The 22,154-nt window shown below is 46.5% G+C and overlaps 1 protein-coding gene across 1 annotated transcript; it reads left to right on the forward strand.

Moving 5' to 3' along the window:
* The first annotated feature begins 248 nt into the window (after window positions 1-248).
* On the forward strand, window positions 249-20,407 carry NDUFB8 (NADH:ubiquinone oxidoreductase subunit B8). Its single transcript, XM_075347230.1, has 5 exons — window positions 249-404; window positions 6,422-6,548; window positions 16,171-16,270; window positions 16,409-16,564; window positions 20,256-20,407. Exons 1-5 carry the CDS (start codon window positions 287-289, stop codon window positions 20,349-20,351), a joined length of 597 nt encoding a protein of 198 aa, XP_075203345.1. The 5' UTR covers window positions 249-286; the 3' UTR covers window positions 20,352-20,407.
* Window positions 20,408-22,154: the final 1,747 nt, after the last annotated feature.

Below are 22,154 nucleotides of genomic sequence, written 5' to 3' on the forward strand. Positions count from 1 at the left end.
ACAGAAAACTATCCCTCACCCAAAAAAAATGAACTATAGTAGATAAATAAAAATTAAATAACAACAATAATGATAACAACATGAAATTGAAATTGAGAACAGAAATCCATTAGGTGAAAAGTAATGTTCCTGGACATGAAATGGTTAATACCCTATAAACCGCAATATTCTTATTTTGGCCACACGCAGCCGCCATACTACTTATCAGGTCGTTGAGATAAAGATTGTCCTTCCCTGGGATCCGTTCTTTCTGCGCCTGCGCATTGGACTGCTGCAGATTATAATCATGGCGGCGCTCAGGGCCGGCTTACTGGCGGCGGTGACTCGCAGGGCTGCCCTGACAGCTCTTGCTGGGAGGGGAGCCAGTGCCGGGCGGGTCCTGCAAGGTGCTAGTATTCGGGCAGGTAGGTCACGTGTGGTCAGGTCCAACGATCGTCCTACGGGAGATGCAAGCGAGGGCTGCGGGTCACCTTCAGTGTAGGGCAGTGACAGCTCCGCTGCCGGGTATTCCGTGCATAGCAGTAGTGAGCGGGAATAGTATGGCCACTATGGACCACTGTCTACAGAGCAGGCCGCCTCCACCTCCTGCCATTGCATCACTGATCCTATTTCCCATTACATTGTGTGTAGAGAGCGCACATGCTATAGGTCCCAGGGCTCAGATCTCTTCTGCTCCTGTCATATGCAGCCATGTGTGAGCCAGTGCAGTGTGTGCAGGGGACCAGTGCTGAGTGTGAGGGGGCTTCTGACAGGGTCATTACAATAGCCACGCCAGCACGAAACCGAGAAAGGCGTAAGCTCAGCAAGATGATCCGCCGTCTGAGCCCTGCACTTTCCTCAAGAGCTGTCTGCAGAGAAGGATACCTGATATAATTGGACTTGTATAATTTGCTACTTTGAACACATCTAAAGGGAACCTGTCAGGTCCAATATGCAGCCAGAGCCACAAGCAGTTCTGGATGTATATATCTAATCCCTGCCTAACTGTCCCTGTATACAGTAGTATAGATAAAGAGATCTTTAAGGGTACCATCACACTTTAGCGACGCAGCAGCGATCTCACCAGCGATCTGACCTGGTCCGGATCGCTGCTGCATCGCTACATGGTCGCTGGTGAGCTGTCAAACAGGCAGATCTCACCAGTGACCAGCCCCCAGCCAGCAGCGACGTGCAAGCGACGCTGCGCTTGCACAGAGCCGGCGCCTGGAAGCTGCGGACACTGGTAACTAAGGTAAACATCCGGTATGGTTACCCGATGTTTACCTTAGTTACCAGCTCACACCGCTTAGCGTGTGCAGGGAGCAGGAGCCGGCACTGGCAGCGTGAGAGCTGCGGAGGCTGGTAACGAAGGTAAATATCGGGTAACCACCTTGGTTACCCGATGTTTACCTTGGTTACAGCTTACCGCAGGCTGTCAGACGCCGGCTCCTGCTCCCTTCACATTCAGGATTGTTGCTCTCTCGCTGTCACACACAGCGATGTGTGCTTATCAGCGGGAGAGCAACAATAAAAAAACGAACCAGGGCTGTGTGTAACGAGCAGCGATCTCACAGCAGGGGCCAGATCGCTGCTCAGTGTCACACACAGCGAGATCGCTAATGAGATCATAAAAAACGTGACTCAGCGGCGATCTCAGCAGCGATCTCGCTATGTGAGCAGTACCCCTAAGTCACTGGTGGGATGTCACACAGTCAGACCTTACCAACGACTCAGTAACGATACAGGTTGCAGTAGCGACCTGTATAACGATCTCTGCAGTCACTGGGACCCTGTCACAGTGTCAAACACAGCGATGCGCCCTGCACAGCAGGACATCGCCTTTGAAGAATATGGTCCGGACCATTTGGCAACGACTAGCGATCTCACAGCAGGGGCCTGATCGCTGGTAAGTGTCACACATAACAAGATTGCTAACGGGATCGCTACTGTGTCACCAAAAGGGGGCTTTACATGCTACAATATCGTTAATGTTTTATCGTCGGGGTCACGTCGTTAGTGACGCATATCCGGCGTCATTAACGGTATCGCAGCGTGTAACACTTACCAGTGACCTTAAACGTCCTCCAAAGTGGTGAAAATCGTTCACCATGGAGAGGTCGTCCTAAAACCAAAAATTGTTAATGGTTGTTTATAGATGTTGTTCCTCGTTCCTGCGGCAGCACACATCGCTGTGTGTGACACCGCAGGAGCGAGGAACCGAACCTTACCTGCGTCTTGCCCGCAATGAGGAAGGAAGGAGGTAGGCGGGATGTTCGTCCCACTCATCTCCGCCCCTCCGCTTTGATTGCCTGGCCACTTAGTGACGTCGGCGTAACGCCGAACGCACCTCCCCCTTGAGGGAGGGATTGTTCGGCAGTCACGGCGACGCCGACGACCAGATAAGTGCGTGTGATGCTGCCGTAGCGATAATGTTCACTGCGGCAGCGATCACACGATATCGCATGCACGATGGGGGCGGGTGCTTTTGCGTACGATAGTTTTAGCAATTGCTAGCGATATCTTAGTGTGTAAAGCCCGCTAAACTTTGACTCAGCAACGATCTCGTTAGCGATCTCGTTGTGTGTGTGACGGGGCCTTTAGAAAAAGTATTTCTAAAGATTTTCTATGATATGCTAATAAGTGCGGGGACTAGTCGCAAGGGCATGATTTTCCCCTGACTAGTCTGCCCTCTTAATGTGTTCGTACACCCAAAGCGACATGCTAACATGCTGTTCAATGCCCGTTGCCCAAAGTCATTGGCGGTGACACGCACCTGTTCAGTTGTCCCCGCACCAGACGCCGGGTTTAGGCTCAGTGCGCTTCCCCTAACACTTCCGGTCATGCTTACTATGAAGGCAGGTGAATAAGAAATTAGAGAAAGAAGGGTGTGCTAAGAAGGAGATCACCAAAACAATGATATAAAAAATAAATAATGTTTTATTGTAGAAAAAGACACTAACACAATTTTTTAAAACCATCTAAAAAGATAGAGTGCAATAATAAATACCAGGGGTTTGCTATAATGCAGCACAAAACCCTGAAGGTATCCACCTCAAAATATAAACCATGTGCTGTAACCACCAACAACCAACAGTAATGCAGAATGGTACAGATAATGAAGGAGCTGCTTAATACAAATCCATGCAAGGGTAAACATGCAAAAGGAAACTCAGATGTAAATATCTATCTTGCCAGAATGACCAAGCCGGATTAGAGCATGTAAGAGATACCTGTAAGGTGGAATAAAACAGGCTTAAGAAAAAAATGGCATACAAAAGACTATGATCCTTACCAGAAACACAAATAAGGAAAGCGCATGCAAGATAATTCCTTAGGGCATTAAGAGAGATGGTGGAATAGCAGTCATGGCGGAGGTGGAGACCCAGAAAGTACCCCCCACCCAACGCGTATCGCCATCCGAGGATAGCTTGCTCAGGGAAAATATGGTAGTACACCCAAAGCGACATATTGTTCAGTGCCCGTTGCCCAAAGTCATTGGCGGTGACACGCACCTGTTTCGTTGTCACCGCATCAGACGCCGAGTTTAGGCTCAGTGCGCTTCCCCCAACACGTCCGGTCATGCATACTATGAAGTCAGGTGTACGCATCCCGGCTTCAGAGAGGTCTAGTGCACATGACCGGAAGTGCCAGGACTTCTGATTATGCGTACTGACCCTAAACCCGGCGTCTGAAGCAGTGACAACGGACACATGTACGCGCGTCACTGCTGAGGATGCTGGGCAATGGGCATTGGATAGCATGTAAGCATGCTAAGAGGGCAGACTAGCCTGGGGAACTCACGCCCTTGCGACTAGTCCCAGGCTCCATTAGCATATCATAAAGGGTCTATAGCAGTCATGGCGAACCTTTTACAGGCCGAGTGCCCAAACTGCAGCCCTAAACCCATTTTTTTTTCCAAAGTGCCAACCAATCCTATTATGTAAATAATTGATTGTAACCTTACCTTTGCCGTCTTCTCTTCAGCAGGGGGCATCACGCTCATGCATGCTTACCACACATTGAAGCTGAGCCCCTGCCCTTTCCAGACACAGCAGTTGGATTGATCTTTCTGGAAAAAATTGCAGCATATTAGACAGAGATTTTAGCCTGGAATGCAATCAGATGTCACCCTGTAATCCACATCTACATTTCAAAGTCTGAACATCTTGAAATCCCATAAAGACGTATGGGTTGCTCCCCTCCCCTTTCATTGTGTAGTTCTGTCCCCCTTCCTGGCCACTTCCTGGTAAACATGTCCCCCATCCTGATATATATTTCCTACATTCTGGTATATTTGTCCCCATCATGGCCCCATCCTGGTAAATATACCCTATCCCAGCATATTCCCCATTCCTGGTAAATGTACCCAATCATTGTAAATGTACCTCATCCAGGCATGTCCCCTTTCCTGGTAAATGTTCCCCATCCTGGCATTTTTCCTCATTCTGGCATGTTCATGTACCCCCATGCTGGCATGTTTCCCCTCATCCTTTCATGTTTCCCCCCCATTCTGGTAAATGTACCCCATCCTGGCATGTTTTCCCCCATCCTTGCATGTTTCCCTCATCCTTGCAGCCATCTTTACCCCATCTTTGCATGTTTCTCTCCTTCTTTGCACGTTTCCCCCATCCTTGCAGCCATGTTTGCCCCGTGCTCTCCATGTTTGCCCCGTGCTCTCCATGTTTGCCCCGTGCTCTCCATGTTTGCCCCGTGCTGGCACTGTCCCCCCACACCTTGGCACAGCCGCGCACACAGCTTAAAAATAAAAAAAACCTCACCTTCTAGCACCCGCTCCACCGCTGCGCGCCGCTGCGTCCTCAGTCACTTCAGTTCCCGCGCGGCCGCAAGACGCTGGCGCCGCCTACTGACGCTCCTCCGTCTCCTAGGCAACAGGCCTGCAGCCCAGTAGAGGAGGCGTGTCAGAGCGAGGAGAAATGTCTCCTCTGCTAAACACCACTTTGAACTACTGGCGCGATCACATCGGCAGTTTAAAGTGGCTGATTGTGGCGACAACGCGCGTGCCAGCAAAAAGGGCTCTGCATGCCCTGTCTGGCACGCGTGCCCTAGGTTCGCCATCACTGGTCTATAGAAATACTTTTTCTAAAGATCTCTTTATCTATGCTAGTGTATACAGGGACGGTTAGGCAGGGAATAGCAATATAGACCCAGGACTGCTCGTGGTATTTATGAGCATAATTAGCCGGCCTGTAAGCAGGAGACAGCAGCTCTGGAGACAAGAGTATAAAAATAATTTTATTTCAAAGATATGTGTTTTCTCCGGTATGTGTCACACGGATTACACCACTGTGTGGTCTATGTGACATCAGTGATGCCAGAGAAAAACGGATTTATCTCAGTGCGGAACACACGGACATGCATGTGCGCCGCAGGGAGACACTGTCAGTGAGAAATCACTGGTGTGTGCGCAGACCCATTGATTATAATGGGTCTGTGTATGTCTGTGATTCCAGTACGTATAAAAACTAGCCCATACGTACCAGAATCACTGATGTGTGAAGGGGGCCTTAAAATGTCAATACCAGGAAGTTTCAAAAACAAAGCAGCTTATTTAAAGCATGACACATCAACTAGAGACAAAAACGCAACATCGAAAACATGATTAAAAACGCACAGAAAAAACCCACAAGTAAAGTAAGGTGCAGAAATTCTGCAGCTTCAAAAAACTCAAACGTTGATTGTGGGAACATATCCTTATATCTGTTTTTTCTTTTTAATCTCCTTCTGCCCCTGTGCATGCAACGTCACATAGCAAATTTGCCAGTCCTATACTTATCTGATAAAAGCCTATTTCCCAGCAGTACCCTACTTCTCCTCAGTGCTGCTGGTCCCTGCCTCTTCTCTACTGTGTGCTCCTAAGGCCAGGTTCACACTGCTGTATTTTCAGTCTGCTGATTGTGGAAAAATAAACCGCACTTGGACCAATGTTAAATCGCTCCTATTCAAGACTGTGGGTACAAGAAAAAGAGATTCTGTAATGAAGGAAATTGTAAATTGTCCTGTACATGAACTACTACTCAAAAAAACCACCAAATTCCACATGGATGACCAGTTAAAAAGAAAATGAGCAATTCTTCTCTCTATGTATGTTTTGAATGCAGTGACTGTGACAAATATTGATTAATATTTACAAACTCCACATTTAATTAGAGTATTATGTGGTTCTTCAGCGCACAACCATTCTCTCCCCGGCATGTATAGCGGAGCTGACCATAGAATAGCTGAGCTGTGTAATGAGGTTGTGTCCACAGTGTCCGGTGGACTTTTTATGACTCTCATAGATGTATCTGCTTTTTAAGGCCTTGTAGGTGTGACACTGATGTTCGAGGGACCTTTAGCATAGCTGATAATGTGCCACTAGATTGGAAGTCTATATGAACCACTGTCTACTATTGTGCATTGATTAGTGTTACATGTTTTCCAGCCTCCGACCTTCCAAAGCACCTCTTACCTGGACCCTACCCCAAGACTGAAGCAGAAAGGGCAGCTGCAGCCAAGAAGTATAACATGTTATTAGAGGACTACAAACCTTACCCAGATGATGGAATGGGGTGAGAAGAACCTATTGTGTTTTCTTGCTGCTATCATCACTTTTCATTACTTATTTCACCCCCGTTGCTTTGCAGTGTAAGGCTATGTGCGCACGTTGCGTAATTACATGCAGTTACGCTGCGCTTTGTAGCGCAGCGTAACTGCATGCGTCCCCTGCATAATCTATGGAGATTATGCAGTAGTCGTGCGCACGTAGTGTCTTAGAGCACAGCGTTTCGGCTGCTGCCCGGAGCGCGCGTTCTAAGAAGTGACATGTCACTTCTTCCGTGCGCATTGCCGGCAGCTCCTGCTCGGTCTATGGCAGAAGCTGCAGTCAGAGCGCATGGAATCGGCTTTTTTTTTTTTTTTTTTCACTACGGACATTTTCGGCAGCGATTTGAAGCGCACGTGTGCTCTTCAGATCGCTGCAGAAATTTCTGCAGTGAAGTACGCAACGTGCGCACATAGCCTAATTGCAAAATACTTTGGGGACTCTCACCGAATCTAATTATTACTCCACTGGTTATTCCAGGGTTTTTAGGGTTATCCGTTAATGATCAGTAAATGTGCTTACGGGCTCTTCTCCACTTGCGTTTGAAAATTCACAGCGACACTCGGCTAGAAATGTGAGTAGTGTCCTGCGTGTGGTCTGCGTATGGTGTGTGTGGTTTTTTTTTTTTTCCTCACATAGCATCCGTATGACATGCGAGCGTCATGCGAGTGGTATGTGAATGCTATGCAAGCAGTGTCAGACTGGCTACCGGAGGAATCTCCAGTAATACCAGGCCTGGCCGCGGTTACCTGCACTGAGCTCTAGACATCAGCCCGGCCTGTCTGCAGCTGTGCTGAACTGAACAGCAATCGTCAAGGAATCAGTCACTCAGCACTCGCTGTTCAGGCTGCACTCTGGAGCTCAGGTGACAGCTCCGGAGTTCAGTGCATGTAATCGCGGCCAGGACTGGTATTACTGGAGATTCCTCCAGTAGCCAGTCTGACACGGTATGCAAGTGTCAAGGATCCCTGTGACATGCGTATGCCATTTGTATGACATGCGCATGCCACCCGTATTCTGATTTGTTTCTCGCTCCCATAGGCTTGCATGGGGGTGCGAGAGCTGAGACTCGGTGCAAATCGCAGCATGCTGCGATTTCACCGAGGGCACGAGTTGTGCCGGTAAAAACAGCCTCATTGATTAACCCCTTAACGACCCATGACGTACTAGGTACGTCATGGATCGTGTGCCGGTAAGCCCCGCCCCCTGCCGCCGGCAGGCGGCGGCGAGACGCGCACATATCAGCTGTTATCAACATGATATGTGTGCCTGCTAGCCGCGGGTGTAATCGCTTCCACCCGCGGCCATTAACCCCTTACATTTCGCTGCCAAAGTCTTGGCAGCGATATGTATATGGGCGCCGCCATGACAGTGACTTACCCCGCCCCCACCGGAAGTCACGTGACATGATCACGTGACTTTCGGCGGTTGCCATGGTAGCACAGGGTCATGTGATGACGCCTGTAGCTAACATGAGTCACTTCCTCTCAATGCCGGAATACAGCCGGCATTGAAAGTGAAGCAGCAAATCTGCAGTTCTCAGCTCTGGAGCTGAGATCTGCAGATAGTGCAGAGCGATCGGATTGCTGATCGCAATAGCCCCCTAGGGGGACTAGTAAAATAAAAAAAAAAGTAAAAAAAAAAGTTTTAAAAAATTAAAAAAAAATAAAAAAACCTAAAAGTTCAAATCACCCCCCTTTCACCCCATTGAAAATTAAAGGGTTAAAAAAATAAAAAATACACACATATTTGGTATCGCCACGTTCAGAAATGCCCGATCTATCAAAATATAAAATCAATGAATCTGATCAGTAAACGGCGTAGCGGCAAAAAAATTCCAAACGCCAAAATTACGTTTTTTGGTCGCCGCAAATTTTGCGCAAAATGCAATAACAGGCGATCAAAACGTAGCATCCCCGCAAAAATGGTACCGTTAAGAACGTAAAGTCAAGACGCAAAAATAAGCCATCACTGAGCCTCAGATCCTGAAAAATGAGAACGCTACGGGTTTTGGAAAATGGCGCAAAACGTGCGCCACGTTTTTTGGACAAGCTTGTGAATTTTTTTTAACCCCTTAGATACAAGTAAACCTATACATGTTTGGTGTCTACAAACTCGCACCGACCTGAGGCATCATACCCACACATCAGTTTTACCATATAGTGAACACGGTGAATAAAATATCCCAAAAACTATTGTACAATCCCACTTTTTTGCAATTTTTCCGCACTTGGAATTTTTTTGCCGTTTTCCAGTACACTATATGGTAAAACTTATGGTTTCATTTAAAAGTACAACTCGTCCCGCAAAAAACAAGCCCTCATATGGCAAGATTGATAAAAATAAAAAAGTTACGCCTCTCGGAAGAAGGGGAGCAAAAAACAAAAACGGAAAGTGCCCGGGGGCTGAAGGGGTTAACACTGGTGCGAGTGCGATCCGATTTATTTTTTTTTTTTTTTTTTTTTTTTTTATCGGATCGCACTCACACATAGAAATCGCAAGTGTAGAAGAGCCCGCCCTCAGGGCTCCTCAGCGATCCTGAGAATGAAGAAGACATTGGGCTGGTTTGGTACTGAGTCTACTGATGGGCAAGTGTGCTTGGACTCCATTGATCATCAGGGTGTTCAGTTACTTGCGGTGCTCAACCCAGTCGTCCATGAAACAGTCCAACGCATAGACTCATTTCATAGCACAGTGTGTGCAGGCAGCCCAAGGAGAGCCATTCACAGCCTGTGTGGCTGTCATGGAGGATAAAAAAATGTTTTAGGATGTAGTGTGACCAAAAAGAAACCCCTCCCTCCTCTGGAAATGCTCTGTGTATGGCCGGCTGTGGGCGTAGACCTGAACACATCAAGCATTGACTTTCCATATTACTCGTTACTCGTGTCAGGCTCTGACCAACTCAAATTGAATTACGAGCATTCATGCACTTTAGTGTTTGCCCATCACTGAGTCTCCCTTTAAAATTTTATTAGCGATCCAAACGATCAGGCATTGCCCAAGGTAACAATAAACTGTATGCAATTATCACTCATGTATCCCTTTTAAATATGTTCTCTGTATATCTGAAAACTCCTCTTGGTTTGGCTGTATGGAAGATGCTTAACAATTAAATATACTAATGGGAATGTTCAATATCTGTTTAACCAGTGTGCAACACAAATCCCTTTAAAACATCAATTTTATTAGTTTATTATTAAAATCGCCCAGGTGAAAAAAACTCCAAAAACTCAACTACTTAATCAATAAAAAGGGGGAGCTACTATGGATCAAGTGCAACCATATATTCTGAAGTTACACAGGCAAATACAATGATAGAAAAGCCAGTCCGGAATTTATTTATACTATAGTGACCCTAGTATGTCACTATATCTGGCTCTGCCTAGCAACGGAGGGTATGACGCCCTAACGTAGCTGGGCGCCCCCGTTCCTCGACGGCTGACCCTCACTCTCCCTAGTTGACCCTACCAATATAAGGAAGGTGTCTGTGCCCGATAATCTCAGTTGTTAACACATAGTGTAGTACTCCATAAAGAGTTCAACTAGAGGATTAATACCTCAATAAACAAGTTTCCAGGTACAGAACAAAAACAAAGGACATCTGCCTACAGTATGTCTATCAGTATACAATGGGGACAAAATGTACTTCCCTCAAATTGATTCTGTTTGCATGGCCTCAACGCGTTTCCCCGCCCATCATCGGATCATCAGGAAGCCCAAGGGTGATGATAAGAAGATATAAATCCCAGCATCATGTGTGGTAGTGGCCGGCGCCATTGAATCATTGGTTTAAATAAGCCAGACCTTAACACTAGAAGTCCACTATGGAGAATTAACATACCAGGCTACCGTCCCCAGGTCGTCACTGCACATGTCCGTTTCCATCCGACACTAGAGCCCATAAACCTCCTAAGAGGCACTACTGCGCATGTCTCTGACGTTGCAGCTCTGGCCGCCAATCAGCCATCTGTATCGTCACTATTAAGGAGGGAGCTCACCAAGGAGTCCCTCATATCCAATCACTGTGTGGTATCACTGTCACATGGGACAGAATACCTCACATTGCTGATACAGGGCCATACATTCCAGCACGGAGACTGCAGCTCTGTCGGCCAATCAGCCGACTCTATCGCCGTTGCTAAGGGGCGTCCCCGCCCATATCCATGACGCTCCTCCCTGGCAACCTATCAGAAACATATCGCCATCACATAGGACTGAATGCCTCATGTACCTGATTAGGGGCCATACATTTTAGCACAAAGAAGGCTTGCCCGGCGTCCAATCATAGAATCGCGTCATCACAACCCAGGAGATGGAATCCTCCACCTCTGGTTGGACATATCACGTCTGCTCACGGGCACAATAACAAATCATGCCATAAAAGATATCCCACATGTGCAGCAGCAATCAATCCATAAAAAGATATCCCACATGTGCAGTAGCAATCAATCCATAATGAAAATCGCTCCCATCAGGGCATAGCGTTCCTGCTAGTAATAAAGTGCCCCAGAAAATGCCTGGTAAAAAAGGGGGATATGTCTTACAAGGTGCAGGACGGCACCCATTAACCCCTATATAGATACATGCAGTATAACCTCAGATTATACCTGGTATGATTTATGCACTGGTTTATTATTTATAAACCTCTCCATTTTATAACAGGGACTATTTAATTATGTGAGGGGGAATAGGTAAATCAATATGGGGTCTGTCCCCAACAGTTAAACCAACACGTAAATAGCAGCCCCTAGGTATCAATCACTATACAAATGAAAGTGACCTTTCAACGATATAATGGAATTAAAGATTATATTTAATATTTTCATTAGGCCGCTAAAATGCCCACAGATCGGACAACCTCCATCCCACAATATACCTGTCCCCCCCCCCCCCCCCATTAACATTAATCATATAAGGGTCAGGCTCCATTAACCCCTAGACGTAGACTTAAATACCTCACGCCCCTGCGTGGAAAAAAAGGGGCCCCATTTTTGGGCCGATGAAGGGTCCTAACTAACCAGAACCTAAATGTCCAATACTCTGAACTACAGAAGTAAGGCCCCCTAAGCAATGAATGGTGTATAGTTCAACCTCTCATTCAGGCCATTAGGGGTCTGGGACTTGAGACAAAAGATCCATTGGCACTCCTTCCGTAAGATTCTATTATCCCAATCCCCACCCCTCAAATTCCGTCTAACAACCTCAAGAACACAGAAGTGAATCGATTTAGGGTCACCCTGATGGTGTTCCCAGACGTGCCTGGCAATAGGAGTGTCTCTTTTATGCCTGACGTCTCCCACGTGTTCCCCTATTCGCCTCCTCAATTCCCTGGTTGTCTTTCCCACGTAGTCGCGGGGACAGCTGCAACTTGCCAAATAGACCAGGCCCTCACTCTTACAATTGGCAAAGTCCCTCATATAGTACCGTCGACCTGTATTGGCACTAGTGCAAAATTTATCCTGTAGAATCCAATCACAATATTTACAACCCCCACACTGAAAAGTGCCCAGGGGTCTCCTATCCAACCATGTCCCCCCCGACACCGGTCGACTATAGTGACTATGCACCAATTGATCACCTGTCGAGCCCCCTTTCCTATACGTTATCATGGGGTAAGGTGGTATCACGTCAGCAAGGTCTGGATCAGCTCTAAGGATCCCCCAGTGCTTTCGTAAGATCTGGGAAACCCTTTCAGACTGGTTATCAAATGTTCCAATGACCCTAAACGGGCCACCCTCCTCCTCCTTTTTCTTACCAGTCTGTAATAAGGAGCTACGGTCCCTACCTATCGCATGTTGAAAAGCCCCATGTAGAACGTGTTGGGGATAACCTCTGTCCCTAAACCTCCTCCTCAGGTCATTGGTCTACTCGAAGAACTCATGACTCCCCGAACAGTTTCTCCGTGCCCTGAGATATTGGCCTTTTGGTATGCCTTTCTTCAAAGGCAACGGGTGGAAACTATCCCAGCGCAGTAAGTTGTTAGTAGAAGTGGGCTTACGATACGTTTTAGTCGATAAGAGGCCTTCCTCATTTTTGGTAATAAACACATCCAGGAATGGAAGTTGTGATTCATGGATCTCATAGGTGAATTTGAGAATAATTTCATTGTGGTTAATACATTCAACAAACCGATGGAACTCCTGTGTGGTACCTGCCCAGATGACAAAAACGTCGTCTATAAATCTCCCCCAGTATAGTATCAGGGGAGCCCACCAAGGGGTATCGACGTTAAAGATGGTTGTTTCCTCCCACCAGCCTAGGAACAAATTAGCGTACGAGGGAGCACATGAGCTCCCCATTGCTGTGCCCCTAAGCTGGTGGAAGTACTTACCATCAAACAAAAAATAATTGTGTGTTAACACAAAATCTAACAGTTCCAGGATCAGCTTGTTGTGATCTTGCAGGAAAGTTGCTCTTGAACGGAGAAAATGATGTACCGCCCTAAGACCCTCCGAGTGAGGAATTGAGCTGTATAGGGACTCGACATCTATTGATGCCAGGTAAAAGTCCCCTTCAAAGGCTATATCCTGGATCTTTAGGAGTAGGTCAGAAGTATCCCTGATATAGGATGGGAGAGACGTCTCAAAGGGTCTCAACACCCTATCCAGGTAGATACTTGTGTTCTGAGTCACTGACCCCACTCCCGAAACTATCGGACGACCTCTGAGGGGGGTCAAGCCCTTGTGGTCCTTGGGAATCGCGTAAAAGGTGGGTATCATGGGGTTCCCCGGTATCATGAATTCATACTCATTTTTAGATATTAGTAACCTCTCAAGGGCCATGTCCAAACTCCATGTTAATTCCTGACAAAAGACCTCCGTTGGGTCCTTCTCAAGAACCCTATAGGTATTTTTATCTCTTAGCATAAAGTAGCACATCTCCCTATATGGTCCATAAGGACCAGGTTCCCACCTTTATCAGATGGTATCAATATGATACTTTGATCTTTTCCCAGTTGCTGCAACGCCTCCCTTTCCCCCTCAGTCAAGTTATCTGGGCCCTCAAAATATCGAACCCTACTCAAATCCTCCTCTACCACCCTGATGAAAATATCTATACTACTCAAGTCACCAGTTGGTGGTTGTCTCCGACTCTTTTTCTTAAGGTCGGTAAAAGGACCTAGGCCTCTAGCAGTCTCCCCTTCCTCTAGCAATTCTGTCAGAGTGTTAACCACTCCCAAATCTTCCATGTCTATACCGAGCTCATGACATTTCTCGCGATCGTTATTCTTAAAAAAACTTGTGCCATTTCAATTTTCGGCCGAACAAATGGATGTCCTTTGTCCAACTAAATTTATCAAATGTTACCTGTGGTACATAAGAGAGACCTTTCTGTAATAAGGATGTCATATCTGCTGTAAGTTGGCAAGATGACAAGTTTATAATCTGGCCTGAATCGAGGTTTTTTTCCCTTATTGCCGTTTCCGTAATTCGTAACGGTCGGATACTCCTTTCTCTAAAAAAGAGGACGAGGATGATGAGGCTGAGGATCCAGGTGGACCAGAAGAAGCGGGTGCCAAAGTGTGTCCCGGTTCCTGACCTCCTGTGGTCCCATGTTCTCCTGGACCCCCCATATTCGTGGGTTGATAACGGTTCCCCCACCAATTCATCCATCTTCCCCTCTGTGGTCTCCTATTCCCGCTCCCCCTTCCTCTTCCTCTATGTCTATTTCTTGGCGTGAGGTATTTAAGTCTACGTCTAGGGGTTAATGGAGCCTGACCCTTATATGATTAATGTTAATGGGGGGGGGACAGGTATATTGTGGGATGGAGGTTGTCCGATCTGTGGGCATTTTAGCGGCCTAATGAAAATATTAAATATTATCTTTAATTCCATTATATCGTTGAAAGGTCACTTTCATTTGTATAGTGATTGATACCTAGGGGCTGCTATTTACGTGTTGGTTTAACTGTTGGGGACAGACCCCATATTGATTTACCTATTCCCCCTCACATAATTAAATAGTCCCTGTTATAAAATGGAGAGGTTTATAAATAATAAACCAGTGCATAATCATACCAGGTATAATCTGAGGTTATACTGCATGTATCTATATAGGGGTTAATGGGTGCCGTCCTGCACCTTGTAAGACATATCCCCCTTTTTTACCAGGCATTTTCTGGGGCACTTTATTACTAGCAGGAACGCTATGCCCTGATGGGAGCGATTTTCATTATGGATTGATTGCTACTGCACATGTGGGATATCTTTTTATGGATTGATTGCTGCTGCACATGTGGGATATCTTTTATGGCATGATTTGTTATTGTGCCCGTGAGCAGACGTGATATGTCCAACCAGAGGTGGAGGATTCCATCTCCTGGGTTGTGATGACGCGATTCTATGATTGGACGCCGGGCAAGCCTTCTTTGTGCTAAAATGTATGGCCCCTAATCAGGTACATGAGGCATTCAGTCCTATGTGATGGCGATATGTTTCTGATAGGTTGCCAGGGAGGAGCGTCATGGATATGGGCGGGGACGCCCCTTAGCAACGGCGATAGAGTCGGCTGATTGGCCGACAGAGCTGCAGTCTCCGTGCTGGAATGTATGGCCCTGTATCAGCAATGTGAGGTATTCTGTCCCATGTGACAGTGATACCACACAGTGATTGGATATGAGGGACTCCTTGGTGAGCTCCCTCCTTAATAGTGACGATACAGATGGCTGATTGGCGGCAACGTCAGAGACATGCGCAGTAGTGCCTCTTAGGAGGTTTATGGGCTCTAGTGTCGGATGGAAACGGACATGTGCAGTGACGACCTGGGGACGGTAGCCTGGTATGTTAATTCTCCATAGTGGACTTCTAGTGTTAAGGTCTGGCTTATTTAAACCAATGATTCAATGGCGCCGGCCACTACCACACATGATGCTGGGATTTATATTTTCTTATCATCACCCTTGGGCTTCCTGATGATCCGATGATGGGCGGGGAAACGCGTTGAGGCCATGCAAACAGAATCAATTTGAGGGAAGTACATTTTGTCCCCATTGTATACTGATAGACATACTGTAGGCAGATGTCCTTTGTTTTTGTTCTGTACCTGGAAACTTGTTTATTGAGGTATTAATCCTCTAGTTGAACTCTTTATGGAGTACTACACTATGTGTTAACAACTGAGATTAGCGGGCACAGACACCTTCCTTATATTGGTAGGGTCAACTAGGGAGAGTGAGGGTCAGCCGTCGAGGAACGGGGGCGCCCAGCTACGTTAGGGCGTCATACCCTCCGTTGCTAGGCAGAGCCAGATATAGTGACATACTAGGGTCACTATAGTATAAATAAATTCCGGACTGGCTTTTCTATCATTGTATTTGCCTGTGTAACTTCAGAATATATGGTTGCACTTGATCCATAGTAGCTCCCCCTTTTTATTGATTAAGTAGTTGAGTTTTTGGAGTTTTTTTCACCTGGGCGATTTTAATAATAAACTGTATGGAAGATGCTGCATAGTTTCTAGCTTGGCAAGGTGTTAACATCTGTGATAAATTAACATTTCACTGCTACAGTTTCCAAAATGTATCTCTTTATCGTACATGGCGCATATATAAGATGGGATCACTGAGATTTGTTTATGTATACTTTTTATAGATTTGGCGATTATCCCATGCTGCCTGAGAAATCACAGGAAGAAAGAGATCCATGGTACTCGTGGGACAATCCTGTTTCTAGGAGAAACTGGGGCGAGGCGGTAAGTGTCTAATTGAGGGAGCAATGTGTATATTGCAACCACAGCCAGCAGCGGACCGGTCTACATAATATGCAGTATATAGCGCAATGACCGATAATTTCTGTGTTTTACGCAGCTATCTTTTCCTTTTTCCGTTAGATGCACTGGGACTTTGACAAGTACATCCGTGTCCGGGTTGATACGTCGCCCACCCCTGCACCGTACAATACCATGTGTAAAGTTTTGGTTATATTCCTGGGCACAATGCTTGCATTGTTCTACGTCGGTCACGTGTTTCCCTCATACTCGCCTGTTGTAAGTATTTTATAATCAAGATTATGTACATTCAATATTTTTCGCTTTATAAGACGCACCGGATTATAAGACGCACCCCAAACTTAGACATAAAAAAGGTAAAAAAAAAAAAAATGGGGTCAGTCTTATACTCCGGTGTTCTCTTACCGGAGGGGGACAGCAGTGGTGGTGAAGCGGGGTCACAGGAGCTAGAGGTTGTGCTGGCATGCACGGTGGGTCAGTGGCAGCGGCGTCCGTGGTGGCAGGTGCCGTGGCGTCCGTGGTGGCAGGTGCCGTGGCGTCCGGGGTGTCAGGAGTCGGGGGGCCCGTGGTGGCGGCAGAAGCAGCGGCGGCGGGTGAATCGTGCAGCAGGTCGATGCAGTGAGTGTCCGCGGTCCCGGTTCAAATGATGGCGCCTGGAGCGGCGCATGAGCAGATGGAGCTCTCATCCAAGAGCTCCATCTGCGCACTCGCCCGCTCCCGGCGCCATCATTTGAAATTGGGACTGCGGACAAACTGGGTAACTTGCTGCACAGCCGCCTGCCCCGCTCGCACAGAGTGGCAGCGAGCAGGCTGCCCGCCCACCCTGCGTGCAAGCGGCCGGGCGGCAGCTGTCTGCCGCCTGCACACAGCACCCGGCCGCACACAGCACCCGGCTGATGCCCGCACACAGCACCCGACCGCCGGTGGCACACAGCACCCGACCGGCGCCCGCGCGCAGCACCCGACCGCCACCCGCACGCAGCCACGGCTACCTGGCTGCCACCGCACGCAAGCACAGGTACCCGGCCGCTTGCACGCAGCCACAGGCCCCCGGCCGCCCGATCGCCGCACGGACAGGACCCCCAGGTACCGCTATATTCAGATTATAAGACGCACCCCCCATTTTCCTCCCAAATTTTTGGGAGGAAAAGTGCGTCTTTATAAAGCGAAAAATACGGTAAATGTTATACAGAGTAGATTGTAATAAGGGTAGAACTCATATAGTCGCATTATTTTAAAGGAAACCTGTTACCAGATTTGGCGACTATAAGCTGTGGCCACCATCACTGAGCTCTTATATACAGCATTCCAGAATACTATATATAAGAGCCCAGGCCATGCTGCATAACGTAAAAAACACTTCAGGGGTGGTCTAGTGCGATGGGTGTCACTGATCCGATGCATCCTCTTTGTGGCAATCTCCGTCCTTCTACCAAGCCCAGTATGGATGACGCGTCTACATTATCCATACAGGCCGACATTGTGGTCCTGTGCAGGTGCACTTTGATCTGTCCTGCTGAGGGCTGATCAAAGTACTATAACGCGCGGGTGCAAGGAAAGATTAAAGATTGCCCACAGATGCGCACTACAATACTTTGATCTGCTCTGCTCAGGGCAGATCAAAGTGTGCCTGTGCAGAACCTCAGTGCCGGCCAGTGGGGATGATGTAGGACGTGTCATGCACACGGGCTTAAGAAGGTGGAGGATGACATTTGCCACAGAGAGCAGGGACACCCATCGGACTGGAGAGCAGGGACACCCATCGGACTGGAGAGCAGGGACACCCATCGGACTGGAGAGCAGGGACACCCATCGGACTGGACCGCCTTTTAGTTGAGTATTATAAAAGTGTATTTTACGTAATACAGTGCAGCCTGAGCTCTTATATACCGTATTCTATAATGCTGTCTATAAGTGCTCAGTGGGGGTGGCTGCAGCTTATAGTTGGCAAATCTGGTGACTGGTTCCCTTTAAGGGCAGCAGGGCTTTCTCAGTGCTTAGCGCTGTTGCTTTGCAGCGCTGGGGTCCTTGGTTTTAGTCCCACCAAGGATAACATCTCCAAGCAGTTTGTATGTTCTCTGTGGGTTTCCTGCAGGTTCTCTGGTTTCCTCCCACACTCCAGACATACTGATAAGGAATGTAGATTGTGAGCCCCAATGGGGACAGTGATGATGATGTCTGTAAAGCGCTGTGAAATAGGATGGTACTATATAACCAAATAAAACAAGAGTTCAGATGTAGTATAGCGCAAATTACACCACAGTATATGTGGATGGGGTTTACATTTTTTTTAAAAAAAATTACGTATAAAGAAGAAAAACAGCAACTTCTGTATTTCGTTTAAAAGTTCGATAATGACTTTTAGGATTGTTACCCTCAATAGGTGCCACTAGAGTTCAAGTCCTCCTCTTCTCTGAAGAGGATACTTATTAATTTCATTTTCCAGAGCAGCATTGCGTAGCTTATATCTCCTTAAGGCTGCTGTACGCGCAGCGACATCGCTAGCAATGTCACTCGTGAAAGCACCCGCCCCCGTCGTTTGTGCGTCACGGGCAAATCACTGCCCATGACGTATAAAATCACTAGTACCCGTCACACATACTTACCTTCATAGCGACGTCGCTGTGGGCAGTGAACATCCTCTTTTCTAAGGGGGTGGTTCGTACGGCGTCACAGCGACGTCACATAGCAGGTGTCCAATAGAAGCGGAGGGGCGGAGAGCAGCCGCATGAAGGTCACGCCCACCTTGCTGCCGGAGGACGCAGGTACGGTGTTGTTCGTCATTTCCGGGGCGTCACACGTAGTGATGTGTGCTGCCTCAGGAACGACGAACAATCTGCGTCCACAACGAGGAACGACATTAGGGAAATGGACGACGTGTCAACAATCAACGATTTGGTGAGTATTTTTCATCGTTAGCGGTCGCTCGTATGTGTCACATGCAACAACGTCGCTAACGAGGCCGGATGTGCGTCATGAATTCAGTGACCCCCAACGACATTTATGTTAGCGATGTTGTTGCGTGTAAAGCCCCCTTTACACCAATTGGGCACACTCCAGAAGAAGTGTTACCCCTTAAATCCTCTATCAGAGGTTTCACCTAGCTAAATCAGACCTTCTGCTTTGTGCTGATGAGTGGCAAATCCCCCAAAACAAGTGACTGAAAATGGCAAGTCTAGTTTGGCTTCTTATCTCAAGTCATATAGCTAGGAGCGTTTAAAGGATCGATTTTTGGCGTTCAAGTCCACTTCCTCTCTGAAGAGTCTGTTTGCATATTTGAATGTCTAGGGATGAAACTCATTGTGGTTTCGCTGTAAAACCTCAGCACAATCCCCATGTAACAAGTGCAGGTATTGCTGTGGCATTGCAGTGGCTAAATCCACAGAAAAATGTTCAGCTGCATAAAAGAGTGGATGTTCCCACTTCAACTTGTTCGGACTGTGTTCAAACATGAAAATCAGTGAGGTTTACGAAATTGTAATTGGAATGAAGTGATGGTCGTGTATTTACATTTCTGGTCCATTTCTTGTCTTTGGGATTTACGTAGACGACTGAACACAAGATTTGTCCATCTCCAGCAGGTGATTAGTCAATGAATAGACAGGGTGGGTTCTCTGCACCCGATTGGGTAATTGGTTGGGGATGCCACTGGATGAATTGTTGATCTTGTTCTTGCGCTAACTGTTTTAAGCTTTTGTGAATATAAAAAAAAGAAATATATATCTTTGATGCTCTGGCTATATTTTGAGCTGATGCCCATCCAATCTAAAGATGAGCTGCTCAAGATCAAGAAAAGCTCAGGTGTCTTTCTACTCCCATAGATTTCTCCTGCTAATATGTATCTTGGGCAGATGGGGTGTCCAGGCTAAACTGTAGATCTAGCCTCTGCGTTCCTCGCTTATAAATATATACTACAGATTAATCATTATTACTTTGTCGTTCCTTCTAGGCTCCCAAGCAGTATCCTTATAACAATCTGTACTTGGAATATGGCGGAGATCCTGATAAAGCTCCTGAAGAAAAGAAAAACTACGTATTCAAATAAATTAAAACCGTGGTTGATGGCTGGTCTTTATGTAATAAAGTGGCATCCTAAACAAATATTTATTTTCTCTATGTACAGTACATCTGATTGTATTTGTTGCAGGACAAGAATATGTTTATTAAAAAATAAGTAATTAAGGGGACAAATTTCAGTAGCTTGATGACCGTTACGGCATTCACAGCTGGCAGGGCTTAGGGGGTTGCTGGCAATATACACTGGTGATTTCGTACCAACGTGGCCCAAAGGAAAGCTAGCCATATGGTCTCATCCTCAAAGAAGCAAGTGGGGTCTATCTGGTGTGAATATACAGAAGAGCTACTGCCGCACAATGTGCTGGATACGTCTTGTTTGCGGAGCACTTCTCATTTACCTATAGGTGCCAACATGTCATGGACAATTGCAAAGGCAACCATCAAACATAACAGGGCAAGTGCATAAGTGTATGTGCACACTGTGCCTTTCAGCCGGAATACGGAGTGTACCCGAGTTCTTGTGATTGTTTGGGGGTACCAAGCGCTAAATAAATGCTCACAGGAATGAACATAGGCACTGCATAGTACTAATGACAATGTGCGTTTGCGCAGTCTTTTGAGATTTTCAGGCTATGTGCACACAGTGTCTTAGATGCTGGAAGGACCATCCAATTTAGGTGAAGCTACTTCAGCGGGTGTTACCATGAATTTATTGTGGATTGTTGTGTATTCATAGAGCTCTTTTCTTGGGACAAGTGTTATTTTGACAGATGCCACCTACCTTAAGTTGACCAATGAGCGAGTTTTGAAATACTCACATTCGTGATACTCGTAACGAGTACTGTCTAATACAATAGTATGTCATTTGAGTTACTCATTAAATTGCGAGTATTCCCCATTGACTTGTCTTGCACACACTATTCAGAATGCATTTGTGTGTATTAGATAGTGCTCGTTACGAGTATTGCAAATCTGAGTATTTCGAAACTCGCTCATCATTACAGACCATTCATTTGCCTTCATGGCAGTGGTTTCCCCTAATCTTAGCAGTCCCTTTCTGCAGGATTAAGCACCCTGCCATATTGCAAATATTACTTGAAAATGGTTTGAAAAAAATCAAAAAAGATCTAAGCTGTAGACTTGGCCTCCAAATTCTCTGGATGCCATTCAAGCCCCTGTTGGATGTGCTGGAAAACCATCTGATTAGTGGGAGCTCCATACAACTCCCAGAAAATCACAGATCCACTGTTGACATCTTGGTGCCAGATACTACAGAAAAGCTTCCGAGGTCTTGACTTAATCAGTCAGCATCAAGGAGATGTACAGAAAATACTGGTGCTAAACAGAGTCCGGCAGATCAGCTGTCCAGATATATCACAGAACGCTGCAGATTATCACTGCACAGAACTGTATAGGAGATGCAGCAATCACAGGTATAGGGACATTATTATTCAGTTTTTGGAGGAATCACAGCAATATTAAAGTTAATCCTTTGATTAGTTAATGTGTTTTTAGATGAGGTGGAATCCAACCGATCTGCCCAACAAGATCAGCAAAATCTAAGCTACATGCTCACTGTGGCCATAGGATGCTTGGGCACAATGTATTATATGCTCAGTGTTCCACTGCAGGAAAGCCTAAAAATAAGGATGAGGTCACAAGCGTTTCATATTGATCACAGCTATGAAGTCAGGATATATATATATATATATATATATATATATATATATATATATATATATATATATATATATATATATCTCCTAATTTCTGGCTTCAGTGATACTACTGCATACATGCACAGTATCTACACATGTTCCAAGAAAGCTCT

Source organism: Anomaloglossus baeobatrachus, chromosome 5 (genome assembly GCF_048569485.1).
Source record: "Anomaloglossus baeobatrachus isolate aAnoBae1 chromosome 5, aAnoBae1.hap1, whole genome shotgun sequence".
In the NCBI taxonomy this organism is placed as follows: Eukaryota; Metazoa; Chordata; class Amphibia; order Anura; family Aromobatidae; genus Anomaloglossus; species Anomaloglossus baeobatrachus.

Bases quoted from the DNA above. Each gene is read 5' to 3' on its own strand.
- NDUFB8 (XM_075347230.1), top strand. From the start codon at position 287: ATGGCGGCGCTCAGGGCCGGCTTACTGGCGGCGGTGACTCGCAGGGCT. The intron at 405-6,421 runs GTAGGTCACGTG...CATGTTTTCCAG, and splicing joins AGGTGCTAGTATTCGGGCAG to CCTCCGACCTTCCAAAGCAC. The intron at 6,549-16,170 runs GTGAGAAGAACC...TACTTTTTATAG, and splicing joins TACCCAGATGATGGAATGGG to ATTTGGCGATTATCCCATGC.